The sequence below is a fragment of the Olea europaea genome, chromosome 10 (assembly GCF_002742605.1).
Source record: "Olea europaea var. sylvestris chromosome 10, O_europaea_v1, whole genome shotgun sequence".
In the NCBI taxonomy this organism is placed as follows: domain Eukaryota; kingdom Viridiplantae; phylum Streptophyta; class Magnoliopsida; order Lamiales; family Oleaceae; genus Olea; species Olea europaea.
The window spans coordinates 10,207,460-10,231,500 of NC_036246.1; the positions used below are offsets into that span (position 1 = coordinate 10,207,460).

At 33.9% G+C, this 24,041-nt stretch overlaps 1 protein-coding gene across 1 annotated transcript; it reads right to left on the minus strand.

The window, feature by feature from the left end:
- Positions 1 to 906: 906 nt before the first annotated feature.
- LOC111400272 (protein FAR1-RELATED SEQUENCE 5-like) lies at positions 907 to 1,807 on the minus strand. Its single transcript, XM_023027690.1, has 2 exons — positions 1,610 to 1,807; positions 907 to 1,527 (listed from the first exon to the last, which is right to left on the minus strand). Exons 1-2 carry the CDS (start codon positions 1,805 to 1,807, stop codon positions 907 to 909), a joined length of 819 nt encoding a protein of 272 aa, XP_022883458.1.
- Positions 1,808 to 24,041: the final 22,234 nt, after the last annotated feature.

Sequence of the window (24,041 nt, forward strand, 5' to 3'; positions counted from 1 at the left end):
GTTAGGAATGTCATTCAATTCTTCATGATCCTTGTCCCATACTTGGCCAACTTTCGCATGTTTGGTCCACCTTTGAAGAATATATTGAGTTTGCAATTGTAAAATTTGTTTGATCCTGAAATATGCCAGCAGATGCCTATATGGAATTCCTTCACATTCAAATCGTTGACAATTACAACATACAATATCTAAAAACTTGCTATAATTAAGTTTTCGGCATTTTGATGAGGAAGATTCTTCCACCCTTGTAGCTGTATAAATCACACTAGCTTCATCTTCAAATAAATTATGTATGACGTAGGCTTGACTCTCAAATGTGTCCTCTTGAGAACTTTGAAAAACTTTTCTTGTATAAATCTTTGACATTTGAAATTCCATTGGCCATAAGGATTTCATCCTTGGTTGTTCATTAATATCACAATGGTTAGCCATCAACTCATGATGCCTTTGGTGTCCAGGGACTCTATTAAAGTGTATAATAAAATCCATCAATGAGTTTTTCTTTGAAATGTACCTTTTGAGAAATGAATGAGAATTTTCTACACTTTGACTACTCGACATTCCTACTGCAAAGATATGTTTAACAAATGTAGGGACCCATCTACTACGCATCTCATGTATTTGCTAAAGCCAATCATTATCTCCCAATTTAGTTGATTGTAACATATTCATCCAACTAGTTTCAAAATCTTCACTATCCTCTGATTTCATGATAATGTTTTTCATCAAATGGTAGTTGTCTCGATAAATTACCGTGTTAAGCTTTTCAAAAAATTTGTTCAGGATATGCCATATGCAATAACGATGAAATGTATTCGGAATAACTTGTGCAATTGCTCTTGTCAATGCAGGATCTTGGTCTGTGATGATCATTTGTGGTGCTTCCCTAGGCATGGCATTCATCCATTAACCGAGTAACCAAACAAACGAATCAATTGTCTCATCACTTAAAAATCCACAACCAAATAATATTGTCTGACCATGATGATTAACTCCGATGAATGGAGCAAAAATCATCCTATATCTATTTGTGTTGTACGTAGTATCGAAAACAACTACATCACCAAAAAAGTTATATGCCCTCCTTGAGAAAGAGTCAACCCAAAAACACCTAACCAATCTATCATCACCGTCTTTATCAAAATCAAAGTAAAAACCTGAATCCTTTTCCTTCCCTAAAGCAAATGTCTCTATCAATGACTCTGCATCAATTCCCTTAATTTCTTCTTTCAAATCTCTTTCGTAATTTCGGATGTCTCTCTCTATACATCCAATATTTTGAGGACCTCCATATTCAATTTCCATCAAACTTATCTGTTGATTGGTCGACACGTTTGCTTCAAATAATTGTTGTACCAAAGCCTTCTTCGCATTTGAAATGTGGCAATGCAACCTCAATAAGTGTAATCTAGATAGAGTCGTGGGTGCATGATTATGTGTCTCCAATAAACTACTAACAATCCAATAAGGAGATGATTTATTCCTAACCACAATTATTTTAGCCTTGCAAGCCACACGAACAATTCCCTATTTCTTTAACCACTCCATTGAATAGCGTGCTTCAACTTTTTCTAATAATTTTCATCTGCTGTCCTTCTTTGTAACATACAAATTTTTTTAGGATGTGCCCATTTGCACCTGATCTCTTCTTAGTAGTTGACATTCGAGCACTAAATCCAGCTTCTTTTGCGTAGTTGTTATAAAATTCATATGCAACTTCAATTGATTCAAATTCTTGACCAACTTTAGGCTTGTGTTCCTTCTCAACTCGCGGTGTGAATGTTTGAGTTGTAATTTCTTCTTCCATGCTCAATACGTCTAAACACATTGACCTTCAGGAAAAAAAATTTAATTAAATACTATTACCGTATGAAGACACAAAGAAACTGTTTTCCTTAAAAAGAACCCGTTAATTAACATTCTAAACCTTCCAATATCAAACCCAATTAAAATATAAACAAATTGTACCGAAACCAACTATGATTATTTTCATTAATCATCATACTTTGCTTGCAAACTTCATATAATTAGAATGAAAAATTTCGCCCCAGTTAACATCCAATATTATTTTAAGCATCATAAAGTTCTTGATCAAGGTGACTAAGAACAATATAAAACAATATATATATATATATAAAACAAATTCTTTTTTTTTTAAATATACTATTTTATATTTGTGAGGTAGTGGTGGGCCTCATACTATTAATACATGTAACTTACAAATTCTTTCTTAGTTACCGTGTGAATTTATTTGTTTGGGAAATGCAAATGGCGGGTCCTGTACTAATGATTAAAATTGTGTGAGAGAAAAAAAAAGAAGCTACCATTAGAAAAGTCAACAAAGGTGGCTACAATTAAAGAATAAGAAAATTGTGGTTGTGTGTGAAGAAGAAGAAATAAATTGTTGCGGTTGGAGAATGTTTTTTCCTTCACTTTGGGTGTGGATTCACACATGTTATTTTTCTTCTCTACATAATACAAATTGGATTTTCTCTAAGTTGTATTTTGGGTACTTTATAGGTGTAGTATTCAAAGTGGGTTCTCACAAGGTTAATCAATTCGGTGATTTGTAGTAAGATAAATTGTGGCCTTAGAACTTGGTTATTGTGGTGATTCCAATTTGTGGAGAATTCAAGTTTTGGGGCATAAACTTGAATATTGTAATCTATATTTTAATTATAGTGGATTTTGGTCGGAGTTGCCCTGTGGTTTTTTCCCTCTACACTGGAGGGTTTTTTCCACGTAAAAATTTAGTGTTGCATCTTCTTATTTTTTACTTGGATTATTTATTTGCGTAGTTAAATGTTCTAGTTAATTGGTTGGATTGGAAAATTTATTCTTGCAATAATTGAAATTGCCCAACAGCATGCTAAATCACTTGAAGGTTTTTGGATGCAACACATTTGCACGTGTGGCTAAAGAACAACGGTTGAAGTTAGATGAGAAAGTTAGTCCTTGCATTTTTATTGGCTACGGAGATGTAGAATTTGGTTATAGATTATGGGATCTAGAAAAGAAGAAAATATTCAGAAGTAGAGATGTGATTTTTTATGAAAATTAGAAGTTGGCAGATGTTGAGAAATCTGGGAATCAAAGACGTGTTATTGAGGGTATCACTGACCTTACACATGTCTCTGTCCCTTTAGACAGTGCCACTCAGAGGGGTAGAGACACACGTCGATAATCATGCTGATGAGCCAGCAAGGGTTAATGAGGATGATTTAAAGGATGTTGACCAGTGGGAGCAGTCTACTACATCAGAACCTCATATCAAAAGATCTACTAGGAAACATCGTCCATCAATCAGGTATCCAATATCAGATTATGTATTGATAACTAATGAAGGGGAGCCAGAATGTTTTTAGGAAGTAGAATCTCATAAGGACAAACAAAGTTGAGTGAAGGCTATACAGGAAGAGATGAATTCTTTACAGAAGAATAACACTTATGAGCTAATAAAGCTTTCTAAAGGTAAAAAGGCACTGAGAAATAAATGGGTATTCAAACTGAAGAAAGATGGTGAAAAGCTACTGAAGTATAAGGCTTCGGTCAGAAGAAAATGATTGACTTTGATGAGATATTCTCTTCTGTTGTCAAATGACTTCTATTTGAGTAGTTTCGAGTTTAGTAGCTAGTCTGAATCTTGAGCTTGAGCAGTTAAATGTCAAGATCGCCTTTCTCCATGGTGATTTGGAGGAAGAAATCTACATGGTTCAGCCAGAGGGATTTAAAGTAAGAGGAAAAGAACATATGGTTTGCAGGTTGAAAATAGTTTGTATGGATTGAAACAAGCTCCAAGATGGTGGTATAAGAAGTTTGATTCATTTATGGTGGGTCATGGTCATACCAAGACAGCAGATCATTGTGTTTATGTTAGAGAATTCCATGGTGGTAACTTATCCTTTTGCTATATGTAAATGATATGTTGATAGTGGGACAGGATGTTCAGTTAATTCACGATTTGAAAGTAGACTTGTTCAAGTCGTTTGACGTGAGGATCTTGGATCAGCAAGACAAATCTTAGGAATGCATATTCGTCCTAATGGGAAAGCCAGAAAGTTATGGTTATCACAAGAGAAACATGTAGAGAGAGTACTGGAAAAGTTTAACATGAATAATGCTAAACCTGTCGGGACACCACTTGGTAGTCACTTCAAATCGAGTAAGGTGACTTGTTCTTCTAAGGAGAAAGATAAAGAAATAATGGCAAAAATCCCTTACTCATCTTCGGTTGGGAGTTTGATGTATGCCATGGTTTTGTACACGGTCAGATTTTACTCATGTAGTTGGGTTAGTCAGCAATTTTCTTCTTAATCCCGGTAAAGATCATTGGAAGGCAGTGAAAAGGATTTTTAGATGCCTGAGAGGTACTTCTAAGACGTGCATGACATTTGGAGGTTCAAATCCAATTTTGGAGAGATTTACAGATGCAGATATGGTTGGTGATTTTGATGGTAGAAAATCAACTTCAAGATATTTGATTACTTTTACAGGGAGAGCTGTCTCATGTCAGTCAAAATTACAAAAGTTTGTTGCCTTCTCTATATCTGAGGCTGAGTATATTGTAGGGACTGAAGCAGCAAAAGAAATGCTTTGGATGAAATGGTTTCTCCAAGATTTAGGTTTGAAGCAAGATGTGTATGTACTTAATTGTGACGGTCATAGTGCATTAGACTTGAGCAAGAATGCTACTTAACATTCTCGGACGAAGCATATAGATGTGAGATATCATTGACAACGACTTGTAGTGGTAGAACAATTGATATTGTTAGAGAAGATTCGTACAGAAAAGAACCCAGTTGATATTATGACAAAGATTGTGACCAGAGAAAAGCTTGAGCTTTCTGCCAGATTGGTCGGCATGGACTCTAACTAATTTGTTAGAGTATAATCTCCTTCCTCAGTGGGCTCAAGGGGGAGATTGGCTCGTCCAACCCATGAGGAAAAAAAAGCTCAAGTCTCTTTATTTTAATTTAGGTCAACAAAAGTAGCTACAAAAACATACATACATATATATATGTATTCTTCAAAAAAAAAGGTGGCTGGGTGGTAGAGAGAGATAGAATTCTTGGTTTCAAAATTGTGTCAGAGAAAAACAAAAGCTACCATTAGAAAAGTCAACAAAGGTGGCTACAATTGAAGAATAAGAAAACTGTGGCTGTGCGTGAAAAAGAAGAAGAAATAAACTGTTGCTGTTGAAGAAGGTTTTTTTTTTCTTCAATTCGGGTGTGGATTCACACAGGTTATTTTTTTTCTCTACATAATACAAATTAGGATTTTCTCTAAGTTGTATTTTGGATACTTCATAGGTGTAATATTCAAAGTGGGTTCTCACAAGATTAATCAATTTGGTGATTTGTGGTAAGATAAATTGTTGTCTTAGAGTTTGGTTATTGTGGTAATTCCAATTTGTGGAGAATTCAAGATTTGAGACATAAACTTGAATATTGTAATCTATATTTTAATTATAGTGGATTTTGGTCGGAGTTGCCTCATGGTTTTTTCCCTCTACACTAGAGGGTTTTTTCCACATAAAAATTTAGTGTTGCATTTTCTTATTTTTTGTTTGGATTATTCATTTGCATAGTTAATCGTTCTAACTAATTGTTTGGATTGGAAAATTTATTCTTGCAATAATTGAAATTTCCCAACAAAATTATAGAGTTTTGAATAGTATTTTTCAGAGAATGTGTGGTTGAAATTTTAAAAAAACTTTATTGGTTTGTATGCATGATATTTTATTATATGAACGTGTGGTGAAGAATGTTATTGTAGCAAAAATTTAATTTGTTAAATGATGACAAACAAGAGCTTAGTAGTGATTTGGGATTACTAAATAGTAATAAATGATTTATCGGCAACCCTTAAGATGAAAAGCGCTACATAAATTTTCTTTATTATTATAATTCAAAACCATCGCCATAGCTTATGAATATTATTTTAACTTTCTCAAAAAAAAAAAAAATAGTATACAAAGATAGAGTTATACACTATTGATGGTGTCTTTAAACTTTCCTTGCTCTCCTTAAAATGGCACTACTCATTTCTTTCTCTCTCATGTTGGCGTTTGTTCTCTATGTTATACACTGAGATTCTAACGATCCATGGAGCTCACCTTTAGGAAAGTTTGCCTTTGGATTTAAGCCCCTTCAAGGATCTCAATCTAACAGTGACAATCTCTTATTAGTCATTGGGTTCTATAAAATATCGGAACAAGCTATTGTCTGGTCGAAAAAAGAACAACACAGTTCCATGAAGATCAAAAGTCCAATTGACGAATGGAAGGAAATGTTGGAAATTGGTTCAAGACCAATTTGTATGAATGAGAAATTAGGTCCAATATTTGAAGGAAATCGAAATTCAGCGGGTAAGACCATCACTCGAACGATGGGTCAGAGAAAAATGAGCAATAGGCTCGTTGTTTTTGTCGCTCGAGCAACACACGGGCGAAAAGCTAGTGACAATTAGGTTACAACTTTCCATGGAAATTGCTGAATTTAGGGTGTTTCCCTTCACCCACATCCCTTCATGCTCTATATATAGGATCCCTTGGAAGTTTATTTTCATTCTACATAATTTCATATTATTCATTTCATGTCATGTTGCATAAAACACTTTGTAAAAAGTGATTATATCTTGCATCCAAGTCATGTTTATGGTAGAGAGAAAATTCCATTGGAGTTTGCTGGTCGAAGTCATTTGGAGTGCTACTATGACTTAATGTGGCCGTTGTATCTTGGGAAATGATTGTTGAAAAACCATTAGTACCGATGCGGGGCAAATTCATCTTAAGGACAAAGTGTTCAACATTTGCCTCAGCCAAAAATTCATCACTTGCATTCTCTTTCATCATTTTTATTTCTTTAATTATGGTTCGATTTCAAAAAATGATTAACCTGATTTATATGTTTAAATGGCAAGGTTCGATCATTCAAGAAAGGAAAGGGATGAATTCACATGCATTTAGACTCGGTAACTTATTGTTTTGTCTTCTCAAATCCCATTTCGATAAGTCAAAATTACGTTTCAATTTCACGCAAATAAATGATATGCATTTTGGAAGTATAATATGCACATTATCGGTGTATTTTCCTAACAATCTTAAGATAAAAAAATTTTTTATGCATGAATTTTATTCGACAATCAACTTTTATCGTGCCCATGTATATGTTTTCTGTCCCTTGACAAATTGAAAAGAAAAGGCGGTTCTTGTATTTTGTGGAAATACTATCATAATACGGAAAGACAATGAAAAAGAAGTATAATATATGCATGGCAATCTAACTGGTTCCGTTTACTAAATGATGGAAATATTGGTTTGATTGAACAAGTGCATCTGATCTTAAGTAGTTTATCAAATGGATATAATGATGACTTTTCATTTTAAATCATTATAGCGACAAAAGGATCTATTTGGTGACTGTTCGGGGCTAATAATTTTGCATACACTTCTGGGAGGAATTAGCAAATTTTATTCCGTAATAGATATTCTCCACAAGTAATTTTTCATTCCAATTGCATAGAATTGTGGAATACGTTTTGATGTCCCATTGAAGGAAATGTTTGGAATGACGTGACTTTCCATTTTAAATGCAATGAAAACAATTTGTTGTGGCTTTTGATTGGAAAGCATGAATTGGTGTATGAAATGGCAATTTTATTTAGGGATGGCAAAAAACATGTTCAACTCGATACCCGTGGTGCCCCACCCCAAATGGGATGGGTAATACCCGCCTAAGCAGGTATGAGATAGATACGGGAAACATAATCCCTACCCCATGACCCGCCCCATTTAATATTAATTTCAAATTTAAATTTTTATCAAACAAAAATAATAAATTTATCATTCTTTTTAAAGAGAACATAAGTTCTTTTTAACAAATTGGTAAAAAGATAATACTATTTACTAACTAAGGACATAAAAAATGAAAGCAATAAATAAAAAAGTAAAAAATAAATGGCGCGATAAATGGAGTAAGAGACTTACCCTACCCCGACCCGATCCCTCCCCGAACCCGCTTTAACCGAGTATGGGTATAGGGTAAGATAACAAAAATACCGATGGGACGGGGGGTGGGAACAGCCAACCCGTCCCATACCGCCCCGTTGCCATCCCTAATTTTATTTGCATCCATTGAATTTCCAATTGATGGATTAGAAGTGAATCCACTCATTTGTTCTTAGATCTGCGTGTGGACTCATTCGATGTTTTGGTGCTAAATTCCTTAAAGAATTATATCACTAATATTTCTTTGGAGATCTGATTATTGATAGATAATAAAATACAAAAGCGGATTACAGGTATGAGTACTTTGAATAAGCCTGGAACCTAAAATATGTTTTATGAGATGTGAATTCCAAATAGTGAATTTATTTGGTGAATCCATACAAGGGTTTGAATTTTGGGTAGACCTTTTGGTCAAAATGGCCTAGTTGGTTAAATTTTCATATTCTGTTGAAAATTATACTAGCCTTGATGACAACCTCAATTAATTTGATAAATTAAATGAGATGATTTATACAAAATTATATGAACATAAAATCATAACAAAATGTGGTTTTGTCCTAATTATTTTAATAGTGTCCAATTATTAGGATATGGAAATATTTTACAGAGCACAAACAGTGTCTGTACTTGGCGGTGGTGCCAAATATCCTTGAAAATAGTGATTGTAGAATGACATTCATTTGTAAAGGATAAAAACTATATTATGCAAAAATTGTGAAGAATATTATGAAATATTCTAAGATCGAGTTAGATGAAAATGTGTCTTTTCATATGGAAAATCATGACTTTTGGCATGATTACTTTTCAACGGGTATGTCTCTTCATAGAGATTAATTCTAAAAGGTGTGTCCTCTCGTAGGGTTGTATTTTTTGAAAACATAACTTTCCAACTGATAGTTGATTCATTCATTCAAATTGAATATGGTGAATAAGGTGAATATTGCCTTATTATTTGAAGTGAATGATACACTATCTTGTGAATGTCACAAAGTGATAAAATTTGGAGAAGTTGCAATTCTTGTAAAGCAAGATGCTTAGTCTTCTTCATTGTTAAAGTTGACTTCAATCGTGAAACCAATTAAGTTGGTTTTTGCTTGGAAAAGCATTGTTATTCTATGTGACGAAATTAATTTAATTTGGATGATCGGACTATTATAATTGATTGAAGTACAATTTCAAACGGAAAATGATTTTCCATTTGTGTGAGGCAACAACCACCATTGTGAAAGTACTTAGACTTTCACGAGTAAATGAATTGAACTATGAAAAGAGTTGCTGAACTCTAGGTTCAATTATAACCCAAGAATGTTGGGGTTAATATTAGTGTTTGCAAACTTATGTGAAAGGTTCAAGATGTATGGGTGCAATACTACTAATTGCACATTTATTCCTAATTGAGGATTTGTGGGGATAACTTAGTTTAAAGTTACATTTTCTATACCCTATAGAATGATATCTACGAAGGTAGAAATGAAGGAAGCCCTTATACTAATTATAAGGATGATATACACTAAGTCTAAAGTGGATAAGTGGGATGAAATCCGATTATGGCGTCGATTTGGATATGCAAGAACAATGGAATATTTGAAGAATATTTATAAAGTTCGAATGCATTGTAATGTTTCAATGATGATAATAAATACCCATGATTCTGAAATCCACTAATAAATATGATTGACTAGTGTAATAATTTGATATAAGTCCTTCAATCTTATTTGGAAATTGACAAAGTTTTAGATAAAACTAATGAGAAGCATGTAGTTTCATGAGAGGATTTCTTGTTGGTAACAATGTGTATCTATTAAATGAATCGATCTTTGGCTAGCTATATTTAATAAGATACTAAATCATATGTAACGGTCTAGACGTGTAAGTCAAAGACATAATACCGTTAAGCAGTTGATCTCAATGATGAAAACTTGTGGTACCATTAAGAGATTTACCGAGAGATCAAGAATACTGTTTATTGAGGGAGATGGGCCTAAAGCCTATCAAATAGAATCATTATGGCGGAAACCCAACCATGTGAATTGGAGATCCCAAGATTTTGGTTCAATGGAACAACTAAGTCATAAAAGATTCGGAGTAAAGCACTTACTCCCATTCCCAAACTTGAAGTGCTATGATTAAGGTGTATAAGGATAAGTGAAAGACTTGTAATGATTCCTATACCTTGAATTGAAAAGGAAGGAGATCACCTATATAAGTGAGACATGGGGCCGCTTCTAAAAATATATTTGGAGCTTAATTTTTTTAAAATACTTATGAAACCAAGAATTGTCCAGGACCAAAATGGACACAACCATGAGAACCATGAACGGTTTAGGGGAGAAATTGTGTGAGTACTATTGTCATGATTTACATCGATGGCTGATAATTCAAGATATTGCGTTCACCAATTAGCTAGTAAATCCGATGGTATTTCACTAAGGGAGGTTCAAAGCAAAATGCTACCTTACCTGATGCAGTTTTTTTCTACTCTCTTTCTCTCTACTAGTGTCTGCATTATAATTTGCATATGTGAAATTTCCATTCATGTGGGAGATTGTTAGAAATTGGTTGGAGACCAATTTGTATGAATGAAAAATTTGGACCGATATTTGAAGGAAATCGAAATTTAGCGAGTATGACCATCGCTTGAGCAACGGGTCAGCAAAAAGCGAGCGACAGGCACACTGTTTTTGTCTCTCGAGTGACACGCGAATGAAAAGCTAACGACAATTGGGTTGCAAAATTTCACGAAAAATGCTGAATTTGGGGTGTGTCCCTTCACCTATAACCCTTCATGCTCTATGTATAGGACCCCTTGGACGTTTATTTTCATTCCACATAATTCCATATTATTCATTTCATGTCATATTGCATAAAACACTTTGTAGAAGTTATTATATCTTGCATCCAAGTCATGTTTATGGTAGAGAGAGAATTGTGTTCGAGTTCGCCGTTCGGGGCAAATTCATTTTAAGGACAAAGTGTTCAACGCTTGCTTCAGCTAAAAACCCATCACTTGCATTTTCTTTCTTCATTTTCTAATTTCTTTATTAATGGTTCGATTTCAGAAAATGATTAACCTAATTTATATGTTTATATGGTAAGGTTCGATCATTCAAGAAAGGAAAGGGATAAATCTATATTCATACATTCGGATTCAGTAAATTATTGTTTTGTCTCTCAAATCCCCTTTCAATAAGTCAAAATTACATTTCGACTTCTCGCAAATAAACGGTATGCCTTTTGTGAATATAATATGCACATTATTGGTGTATTTCTCCAACAGGAAGCTCATTCTCTCCAATCCTCAGACATGGTAACAACGAAGGGCTCAAACTAATCATGGTTTATCCACTTGTGCTTCCATGCTTAATTCTGGGAACTTTGTGCGGATAAATGGAGATCTAATTTCATATGAGAGAATTTAAAATTACCTACGGATAAAATCTTTCCTTGCTAGGCCTAAACATGAGTGGAAATCTTAATTTGCATCAATTTGGGACAAATTATACAAAAAGGGAAATTTCAGCTGCGTCCTAATTTTACGCTGAATTTTTGCCAACTGGAGTTATATTACTACTGGAACTGTGTGCGCTGATCCTGACTCCGATTTACTGTTGAAGAGACCGATTATATTTACTTCATACATAGCGAAATAATCTATCATGAATAAAAGACATGAGTTTGCTACAATGTTTACATGGCGAGAATTGGTTATGATGGAGTTTTTAGGCACTATAATCATTCAAAAAAATTATGTTGCTGATGTTTATTAAAACTTGGGGTTCCATCTTAAAGGGTGACACCATATTAAGAGGACTAGTTCAAGACCTTATAAGTTAATTTATGTTTTCATCTTTATTAAATGTGAGATTATATCTGTTAACATATCCCACAAGATGGTGGCTTGTTTCAACAGATCAATCTTAAAATTCGTAATCTCATTTTCGAGACTTAATCGAATCGAATCGCTCGTTTGGAGTTGGTGGACTGTAGGTACTTGCATTCTACATCTTTTATTTTCTCGATCGAAATTCGAGATTTTAATTTTATCAAATTGCTCAAATTTGTTTCTATATGGGATTTTTAGTGAGGTTTCTCCATGATTACATTGGGTAATGAATGAATTGATATTGGTTGTTTGACGAGCTATGAATTTAAATTATACTTTTTAAGAAAAGAAAATTATTAGTGTTCATCTATATAGTCTTCTACTAATGTTAAAATTAAAAATATGAGAATACTTGGGTTCATTTTGAAAGATTCAAAGATTCTATTGTTGTTGACATGAGTTACAGTTACCTACTACGAAAAATATAGCTTTATTTAATTTCTTATTGCAATATTAACCCTTATGAAAAAGGAAAAATAAGAGCATTATATTTTACAATTTTAATCTTGCATTTTTTATCTAAAATTTTATATAGCTTCATGCCTTCATCAGTACTGAAACATGATACCTTTGCTTGTAAACAATGTAATTATATGATGCTAATGTGATATTGATAACTACCGAAGTGTCTATATTTAGAGTGTAAAGTATATACTGTGATTATATGTGCTGCTCTTTTGGTTACTGTAATTATAATTGTTGATAACTATCTAAGTCCATTTTTTTCCCTTGTTTTCCTTTTATCTTGTATGAATGTTTTAAGTTTTTTACTTGACAATTAATTTATTTTCTTGATGCAGCCTACTGTAGCTGTGCCATCATTTTATATGTGATGATGCATTCAACAAGTTCTTGCTATGTGCTATGGGATTTGCAGTTGGGTGTATGATTTGGATGGTAAAGTTCAATGGATTCTTAGCGTTAAAATTAGGAAATGATGAAGGGAAACTTGTCCATTGAACAATTTACGATGTTTCTTTTGTTTTTAAACACTAGGAAATGGAGATAGCGGAGAAGTTAGATGAATTGGGTTTGATCAGATTAATCATATGAATTTCATCGTGATTTTATCTTTGACCATTGAAAGTTCTGTCTCATTTTAACATTTAAGAACACCACTACAAGAACTCAACAGGGATTGTATGAATATTGTTACATTTTGGAGTATTAATAATGATTATTGGAGTTGCTTGATATTGTTTTGTATTAAATCGCTCTACAAATAAAAAATTTAAAAAGGGCAAAATGACCTACGACAATGATCAACAAAATGTTTCCAAAAATAAGGATGTAATCATAGACATCAGGCAAAAAACATCGCAAAAAGGTTATTTGCAACACAGAAAAAATGTTGCGAAAAGGTTATTCGCAACGCTTAAACAATGTTATAAAAAGGTTATTTGCAACCCTTAACAAATGTTGCAAAAAGGTTATTAGCAACGTTGCAAAAATGTTATTAGTAATACTAAAAAATGTTGCAAAAAATTTATTCGCAACATTCAAAAAACGTTGTCGTATCCTTCTACTTTACGGCAATATCGAGATTTGCAACATGCGTCCGAACATTGCAAAAGACCTTCGGCAATTGTTTTTGTTGTAGTGTGTGCTCTTGTAATTATATGATGTTTGGCTAGATGTTTAACAGCTAGGATAATGTTGAGTCCTACTTTATAATATTATTTTGACATCAATTATAAGCTTTTGACAATAAGATACTTGTTTGGCTTGAATGGTTGTTATGCTCTTAATACTTTTAATTAATTTATCACTAATTGAATCGATGTAAGATTCCTGTCGACATTTGAAAGAAGGAATAGAGAAGATATCATTTGATAACATTCATTGTAAAGTTAAAAGATGTTAGGAATAATTGCCGAAGTCCTGCTAATCCGATTGATGTTCTTATATTCTTAATGCATCTTCATCTTTGCATATTTGTTTTCGGGATAGGAATATTTCTGAGGCAACTATGAAGGTGGGAACATTGGTCATCAAATAATTATTGTCGAAATTGTGGAATTGATGTTAAGATTAATATAGGGAGATACAGGTCCAAATGCTTTATAAAGTGATAAAGTAATTATAACCACTTCCAACTACTTGGATTATGTTAGTTAGATTATTTACAATTTAAGTTGGAATAATCACCACCACACCTATTTATTCTATTGTGCTTTTACATTTGATTATAGAGAGTTAATTGAGAACCAAGCTTACTTATTCCTCATGCGATCAATACTCGAGCTCACTTGAACTTTATTTCTTGTCACTAGGATATAAAATTGACGATAACATACAAAGAACTCATGGAGGTAACTAGGTGGGTGCTTCAAGCAGCAACTAGGCCGGGAAGCTTTTGGAACGGTCTATAAAGGTGTCAATCCATCAATTCCAAAGAGATATATTTCTGTTGATATGCTGAATAAAGTTGAACCAGATGGCGTTAATGAATTCAAAGAAGAAGTAAATGCAATTGGACGGACTCATCATACGAATTTTATTATTCTACTTGGTTATTGTGATGGAGGAGACAATCGGCTTTTAGTTTATGAATAAATGAGTAGCGGGTCTTTAGCTACCCTTCTCTTGGGGATATCTTGTCCTCTTTGGAACCAAAGGGTGCAGATTTTATGTGTTATCGCAAGAAGTCTGACCTATTTACACAAAGAATACTGCACACAGAATCCACGGTGATGTAAAGCGTCAAAGCATACTTTTGGATGAGCATTTCACACCTAAGACTGTCGACTTTGGATAAGCACAACTTTTGTTGGCCGAGCAAAGCTAGGTCACATTAGGTTACTTCACCCCCAATGGTTAAGAAAAGCTTCTATCATGGTGAGGTCGACGTTTGTAGCTTTGGAATAATGTTGCTCGAGATCATTTTGCTGTAAGCCAAGTACTGTATTTGCAATGGGATAAGAAGATGAGGCTATAACCGATTGAGCCTACAACTGCTACAGCAAAAAGAAACTAGACAAATTAATGAAGGAAAATGATGAAGAAGCAAGGAATGAAATGAAAAGAGTAGAAAAGCTACTTGTGGTGTTGATTTCGTGCTCAATTTCACTCTCTTGGCTACATTATCAGTAGATTGTTGTGTCCCTTCCCTTAACCCGACATATAATCAATGAATGTCCTAGAATAACCCCCTCCATGCCATCCAAGCCTCTTTTTCTGAATCCGTTCTTCTCAACCCCAATTAAGACAAATAATCAAAATCACATATAGAAAAGCTCTGACAGATTAGAAGATGACTTGTACCAATGAAGATTTTCTCTAAATCAAAATCATTGGTGTCAACCTTCTTGTTTATTGTCCGAGAAGTCTTGGTCTTGCATGTAGTCATTGCCACAATAGCACATGAGAAACCCTAGTTCATTAAAAAGATGTTGACCATAAAATAGATCAATATATTTTCCTCATCTATACGATGTTTTCCCCTCATGAACTCTGTAATTTGATGCTCAAGCATGAGGAAGAGGAGAAATGGCTATTTGTAAGAAAATTACTAAATTTTGCATATCTCAATTTTTTCCTAGACACATCTATTTATAGATTTCTAATGAGATCCTGAGGATAATTAGGTCCTTTATGCTAATGACACATGGTGGTTATTAATTAGCTGTATAGCGACAGAAAAAAATCTTGTGTTTCGTTTTTAAAGAAATTTTCTTGTAGAACTCGAAAATAATTTGGGTTATATTATTATGTTGATACGACACTTCCTAAGAGTCCAGATTAAAGTTTCGGTCACGATAATAATGTTGTGCTCACTTGTCTAAAAATTGTCATCGGATATCGAATTCTAATTTAAACCCCAAATTTCTTATTTGGTTTAATTACCGCATGTGTTAAATCCATAAATGTTAGATTAGATAACCTATTACATAGTGCCATAACCATCCCAACTTACCTTATCATTTAAACCCCATATTGCAAAAATAATAATACTAATAATAATAATAATAATAATAATAATAATAATAATAATAATAATAATTCTGCCACTTGCACATTCATTAATCAAATTCACTAATTACACACAAAAAATTTCCACTTAGTATGTTCACTCCCATTTTTGGTTAACTACCGATTTACATTTTCATTTTATATTGAAAAGCATTAAATGCCCTTCCCTCCCCCCTCCCAACTTACAATTTTAACTTCTATTTGATCAATGGCAACCTACAAACTAAATGCACTCCCACTGACCACTTTAACTTCCACATTTGCCAACTGCCAGGTAACCGTCCATTTTATTTTAGGAGTCATAAGTTTGTTTCAAATGCATGTTATTATTAAAATTGAAATGCTAATTGTACCCGTCATTTGAAAAATCAAATTTCAACTTCTTTAACTACCTTTGTCTCACAAACCAAAATTATACACAAATAATTTCCACTTACCCTTTATCCATAGACTAAAGGAACCTTTGAATCTGGAAATTATTTGAAGGATAAGCTAGAAGCACGTTCATTTTGTTATAAATTGGACACAAAAAGGGTATTCAAACTCCAAGCATTTAAGGTACGGTGTTTTCGGCACTTTTTTAAGTGAAGTAAAAATTTATTGTTTTCAATTTGTATCAAACGTGTTATTGTGTTACTCATGAGAAAATGAAAGCACCCTTTGATGATTCAAATAAGATATGAAGAGATGATTAACTTAAAAGGGGTTATTAAAACCTGAGAGTAAACGGACTACCTGATCATCAGTTCGCTTTGCAAAAATTGACGGTGACACAAATAACTAAAGTTTGCATTTCTAGAAAATATATTTTTTTCATCATTTACTTAAATGTTTCCTACTGAGTATTTCTTGTTTTTGGGTTATCTCGAGGCATAGTAGTGGTTTGGCATAGTGGCAAGTGCTCGACGATTTGAAATGCTCTTTATTTTCTAGTAAAACTTTAAGTTGTGTAAATCTCTTATGAACATTTAGATGACGCTTTTAAAAATGCTTAAATGTCAATTTCGTCTAGTTTTTTTTTTTAAATACATTGCATGTCCACTATAATTTAGAATTGTTGGATTAACTATGATGAAGTTTAATTACTGCTTAATTGAATTTTTAGATTCTATCCTCCTACTTAAAAATGAAATAACTTGGGCTATGGTGCATGTTTTAGAGTGAAACTAGTGGGAAAGGTTTATGAGTCTTCTAATGGTGGTCTTTGGAATTACCTTAAAATATTACCTAGAGAAAATGTTATATCAATTTTGGTAGACTGCGTTGGGTCAGTTTCGAAATCTCTGTCCAGCATAGTTGAAAAATATTCTTGAGCTTCAAATATTATCGTCGAGACCCCAATTTTTTTTTATATGTTATACTATACATATAGGAATGTTATAGTCTCTGTTAAAATTTATAAATTTTGATCAACGTTTGTTAGGTCAAACATATTTTTCTTTTCCCTGCTACGTAATCGATATTTACTAAACTTTCGCCTGATGTTTTCTAAAATCAATTTATACAATAATTGTCTAAGTCTATATGGACAAATATCACCTAATATATATATATATTTTTTTATATATATTTCAAACTCCAAAATTTGTCTTATTTACAATTTGTTTTGGTTAACATTAAATGGCTCAAACTAAGATTTTTTTTTAACATGTTGAGTTCCAAGAATTTGGCATGCTACAACTTGGTATCAGAGCATAGTTTATTTTCTGTAGACTTGCAATAGAAATCATATCTTAGGTGTATAGTGATGCATATAAAGTTGATCATTTTTTTTTTTTTTTAATGAGGATCCTGACCATTGTGCCTAACATAGCCGCACTATGCCAATTTTTAGGTAAAGAAAGTTTTATAAATATGCTTGTATCTATGTGATAAGTACGAGAAAGTTTATTCTAGATACAACATTTGAAATGTATGTATGAATATCAGTATATGCTTGAGTTTGAATACTTTTTGTAGATAATCATTATTATACCAAGTATTTTAAAAACGTGACCAAATTAAATATTTATTTAAGTACTTAAGAATTGACTGAAACTTATTAGGTGCCCACAAATTGGACTTCGAATAATTAGTATGACACAAATGCTACAGACTAAGAAAACTTGTAGGAAGACGAGTGCATTGATGCCCCATCAATATGAGATCGTAAAGCAACATGAAGAGTATCAGTGGAATCCAATGCATAATACGGGCCAGCACATTTGGGAGATGTTAGTAGAGTGGAGGGAGGTGAGGCGACTAGGCCATATGGTCACTGGTCATCGAGCCACCTACCTTCTTATTGATACTTTGCCAGAAGAGTGGCTAGAGATGGCTGAATCGATTTACAATTATTTATGGAGAGTTGATGTGCCTACCTTGCCTCGAGAGATTGACTATGTAGCCTTTTGCATAGAGCTGATTGATTAGTGGGAGTTGGCCCGACTTGCAATCCTCGAGGTCGATAGTGTACTCGCTGAGATGTACATTCGTGAAGATGCAACTTCACCTATTTTAGACAATGAGGTACAGCCTTCTAAGAAATCTAGGGTTCACGGAAGCTGGATTAGTGACGATAATGACAATGATGAATAGAGGAATGTAATTTTAATGGATTTTATTAGGTTTAATTATTGTTGATTTCTAGTAGGATTCCTTTTTCTTTCCTATTGATTAGCACAAGAAGCTCATTTATTATTTGTGTTCTTCTAGAAGGATTTTTTGAGATAATAATGAAAGATGCTAAGCTATAAATCTTTTTTTCCTATGTTGTGCAAATATCGTTGATGCCTCTAAATGAGACTGCAATTATTTTGGTATATAGGAATATGGCGCAATTGAGGACAATTAGAAAGTTAAGGCAGGAGATTGATGAATTGAAACAAGCCTTGGCTGCTTAGGCTACACCTTGGGCTCCTCCAGTTTCCCAAGCACTGTTGGTACTACCAACATATCTGGATACACCGCTTATTTCGATGGTAGAACAATTTCACAAATATCAACCCCCTACCTTTAATGGCGGGAAAGACCCTTTGGCAGCTAAGGAGTGGTTGCATACTATTGAGAAGTTCTTCCAGCACATCTCTTATCCAGAAAATCATAAAATATTATGTGGAAGTTTATGCTAATCCCAAGAGCATGCCATTGGTGAGAATCTTCATCATGCACTCGCACCAAGGAGGAACAACATAATCTAACTTGAACTTAGTTCAAGATAGAGCTAACAGAAAAGTTTTTCCCACAAGCTCTGTGAGACCATAAGGAGACAGACTTCTTAAGACTAGTACAGGGAGATATGGAAATTTCTAAGCATGAGAGCAAGTTTGAGAAATTGTCATAATATGCCCCCATACCTTTTAAATACTGAGCTCATGAAAGTAAAACATTATAAGAGGGGCCTACACACGATCTCAGCACTTTTCAGGCAATGGTAAAGAAAGCTCAGACAGTGACCTACTCGGCGATAAAGTTGGTAAATCAAGATAGCGTAATGACTTCGGAAAGAAGAAGTAGTAGGATAAGAATAAGAATACTGAATAGTTTAAGAAGCAGACACGTGCGGGTCAACCAAGCAATCCTTTATCCCAATGTTCAAAGTATAACAAGTTTCACAGAGGTGAATGTCTGTATGGAAAGTATGTTTGCTATAAGTGTATTCAACCTAGCCATGTGGCTTCTTCATGCCCATTAATTAAGAAACCCGAGCAAGAGAAGAAAGGAAAAGCACGTGTGTTTGCTTTGACTCATGACGAGGTTGCCCAAAATTCGAACGTAATCGCAAATATTTCATCTATCTCTAGTATTCTTGTTTACGTCCTTATTGATTCTGATGTGACTTATTCGTTCATATCTAATGCATGCCTAGCTAAGATTCATGCTTCATATTAGAAGAATGATAGTATACTAGAGGTTAGTATGCCATCAGGGAAAATTATTGGTATAGATAGGATAACAAAAGGGGTACAGAAAAATTTTGATGGACTAACTTTAGAGGCCGGCTTGTATGTTATGGAGATGAAAGATTTTGATATTATTTTAGGTATATATTGGTTAGGTAAAAATCGAGCCACAATAGTATGTTTTGAAAAAGATGTAATTTTTCAAAAATCGGGAAAAGAGGAGTTCAGATTTTATGGATCAATGATTCACTCCCTCAAGTCATCTCCGCTTTAAGGGCAGAGAGCATGTTGAGGAAATCTAATTATCAAGGGTATCTTGTCAATCTTACTAGCACCTCTTCTCAAGAGAAAATATTAGATGATGTACTAATAATATGGGAGTACGCCGACGTTTTTCCAGATGATCTACAGAGGGCTTCGCCTAATAAACAAATGGAATTCACGATAAATTGGTACAATGAGCTATTCTTCTGTCCAAAGCTCCATATAGAACGGCACCAAAAGAATTACAAGAGTTGAAGATGCAGTTAGAAGAACTTCTAGACAAAGGGTTCATTAGATCGTGTGTATCTCCATGGGGAGCTCTAGTACTCTTTGTAAAGAAAAAAGATGGTACTATGAGGTCGTACATCGACTATCGTGAACTAAATATGTTGATGATCAAAAACAAGTATCCCCTTCCCAGGATTGAGGATCTATTTGATTAGTTGAAGGGTGCATCTGTATTCTCGAAGTTGGATTACCTTCAACTAAAGATTAAGTCGGTTGATATACCAAAGACGAACATCTGAGGATAGTTATGGAAACACTGTGTAAAGAGAAAATATATGCCAAATTCAATCTGTACCATTGTTGACTATCCCTGATGGTTTAGAAGGCTTTGTAACTTATAATGATGCATCCAAACTTAGTTTAGGATGTGTATTGGTGCAACATGGGAAGTGATAGCTTATGCTTCGAGACAATTGAAACAATGTAAACAGAATTACCCTACACATGATCTCGAACTAGTAGCGATAGTGCATGCCGTGAAAATTTGGCGCCACTACTTATATGGGAGCAAGTGTGAGACCTATACCGATCATAAGAGTCCCAAATACTTCTTCACCTAGAAGGAGTTGAATACAAGACACTGATTATGGTTAGAATTAGTGAAGGATTATGACTAAACTATCTTTTACCATCCGGGTAAGGCAATGTAGTCGCTAATGCGCTAAGTAGAAAAAACATGGGACAATTGTCAACACTATGTACAAGATAGGATCATTTAATCAGAGATTTTGAAAACCTAAGAATTGAAGTATTAACGTCGCTAGTAAAGAAATCGTCAATGTTAGCAAGCTTTACTATAAAAATGACAATCGGGGATAGAATAGTGGCTGCTCAAAAAGATGATCCTTTTTTGAAAAAGATCAGGGCTGATGTGGGTACTAAGAAGCGAAAAGGATTTAACATAGTCAAAGATAAAACCCTGATGTTTAAGGGTTGACTGTGCATGCTAAAGGATGAAGTATTAAGGAATGAGATTATGTTGAAGCTCCTATGCTCCTTACGCTACTTATCCAGGTGGTTGCAAATGTATAAAGATTTGTATGACACATTTTGGTAGAGAAATATGAAAGGAAAGATAGCTCTGTTTGTATCCAAATGCATTGTTTGCCAACAGGTGGAGGTTGACCATCAGAGGCCATCTGGTCCATTAAACCCCATTGACATACCTGATGGAAATGGAAAAAGATTGCAATGGATTTTGTCGTTGGTTTTCCTAGATCAGTAAGATGTCATGATGCAATCTGGGTGATTGTGGATTGACCAAGAAATCTGCTCATATCTTGGCAGTTCGAACAACCTATAAGTTGGAATAGCTTGCATAGATTTATGTCAGAGAGATTATGCAGCTTCAAGGTATTCCAGTTTCTATTGTATCGGATAGAGACCCGAGGTTTACTTTGGAGTTTTGGAAAGGCCTTTAGAAAGTATGGGTACCAAGTTAAGGTTTAGTACTGCATACCATCCTCAGACTGACGGACAATCTTAACGAACTGTCCAAGTTCTTGAAGATATATTGAGAGCTTGTGTCCTAGATTTAGGTGGTTAGTGGGTAGATCATTTGCCGTTAGTTGAATTTGCATACAACAATAGCTTTCAAGCCATTATTGGCATGGAACCATATAAGGCTTTGTATCGTTTGCCATTATACTAGGATGAAGTTGGTGAAAGAAGAGTTTTGGGTCTAAAATTGGTCAAGAAGACTATATGGGCTATATATAACATTATATCAAGAATTAAGATTGCACAAGATCGTCAAAAGAGCTATGCCAACAAAAGGATAAAAGAGTTGACTTCAAGGTTGGCGAGAAAGTATTTCTCAAAGTGGCGCCGATGAAGGGAATACTAAGATTTGGAAGAAAAGGAAAATTGAGTCCTAGATTTATCGATCCATTTGAAATTCTTGAAAATTTTGGCGAAGGTAGCATATTATTTAGCATTACCATCCAAACTATCGGCAGTGCATAATGTATTTCACGTTTCTATGTTGAGAAATTATATCCTGAATCCTAACCATGTTGTGAATGTTCGAGATGCCCAAAGTGATATGACATACAAAGAAGCTCCTTCAATGGTTCTAGAGAGAAAGGACCATGTTTTGAGAAATCGAAAGGTTCCACTAGTCAAAGTCCAACGGGATAAACATGGTGAGGATGAGACAATTTGGGAAAGAGAATAAGACGTTTGAGCCAAGTATCCCAATCTCTTTAAAGAAGTAAGTTAAATTTCGAGAACAAAATTATTTTAAGTGGGGAGAGTTGTAGCGACAGAAAAAAAATCTTTTATTTCGTTTTAGAAGAAATTTTCTAGTAGAATTCGAAAATAATTTGGGTTATATTACTACGTCGCTACGACACTTCCTAAGAGTCCAAATTAAAGTTTTCATCACGATAGCAATGTTGCGCTCATTTGTCTAGAAATTGTCGTCGGATGCCGAATTCTAATTTAAACCCCAAATTTCTTATTTGGTTTAATTACCACATGTGTTAAATCCATAAAATTTAGATTAGATAACTTATTACATAATGCCATAACCATCCCAAATTACCTTATCATTTAAAACCCATATTGTTAGCTATCAAAAAAAAAAAAAAACTGCCACCTGCACATTCATCAATCAAATTCACCAATTATACACAAAAAATTTCCACTTAGTATTTTAACTCCCATTTTTTGTTAACTACCAATTTCCGTTTTCATTTTGTATTTAAAAACATTAACCCCCTCTCCCCACTTACGCTTTTAACTTCTATTTGATCAATGGCAACCTACCTACTAAATGCACTCCCACTTACCATTTTAATTTCCACATTTGCAAACTGCCAAGAAACCGTCCCTTTTATTTTAAAAGTCACAAGTTTGTTTCAAATGCATGTTATTATTCAAATTGAAATGCTAATTGTACCCGTCATTTGAAAATTCAAATTTCAACTTTTTTAGCCACCTTTGTCTCACAAACCAAAATTATACACACATAATTTCCACTTACCCCTTTTCTATACACTAAAGGCACCTTTGAATCTAGAAGTTATTTGAAGGAAAAGCTAGGAGGACGTTGCATTTTATTAGAAATTGGACACAAAAAGGGTATTCAAAGTCCAAGCATTTAAGGTAAGGTTTTTTCGGCACTTTTGTAAGTGAAGTAAAAAATTTGTTGTTTTCAATTTGCATTAAACGTGTTATTGTGTTACTCATGAGAAAATGGAAGCACCCTTTGATGGTTCAAATAAGATATAAAGAGACGGTTTACTTGAAAGGGGTTATTAAAATCTGAAAGTAAGCAAACTGCCTGATTACTGGTTTGCTTTGCAAAAATTGACGGTGACACAAATAATCGAAGTTTTCATTTCTAGAATTTTTTTTTTCAACATTTACTTCAGTGTTTCCTACTGAGTATAACTTGTGGTACTCATTCCTACTATAATTGTTTTCAGGTTAACTCGAGGCATGGCATAGTGGCAAGTGCTCGACGATTTGAAATGTTTTTAACTTTCTAGTAAAATTTTCAGTTGTGTAAATCTCTTATGAACACTTAGATGACGCTTTTAAAAATGCTTAAATATCTATTTCGTCTATTTTTTTTAAAAATACATTGCATGTCAACGGGATGTCGACCTTATACATGAACCACCACCTCCTACTGTCATTGCTCCTGTCCAAACTCAGTAACTTAAGACAACATTAAAGGAAAAATATAAGTAGAATGTCGTTAATTGTGTTTTCCAATATTATCTATACAAGAATGTAT

Bases quoted from the DNA above. Each gene is read 5' to 3' on its own strand.
- LOC111400272 (XM_023027690.1), bottom strand. From the start codon at position 1,807: ATGGAAGAAGAAATTACAACTCAAACATTCACACCGCGAGTTGAGAAG. The intron at 1,528-1,609 runs GTATGTTACAAA...TTAAAGAAATAG, and splicing joins GGCACATCCTAAAAAAATTT to GGAATTGTTCGTGTGGCTTG.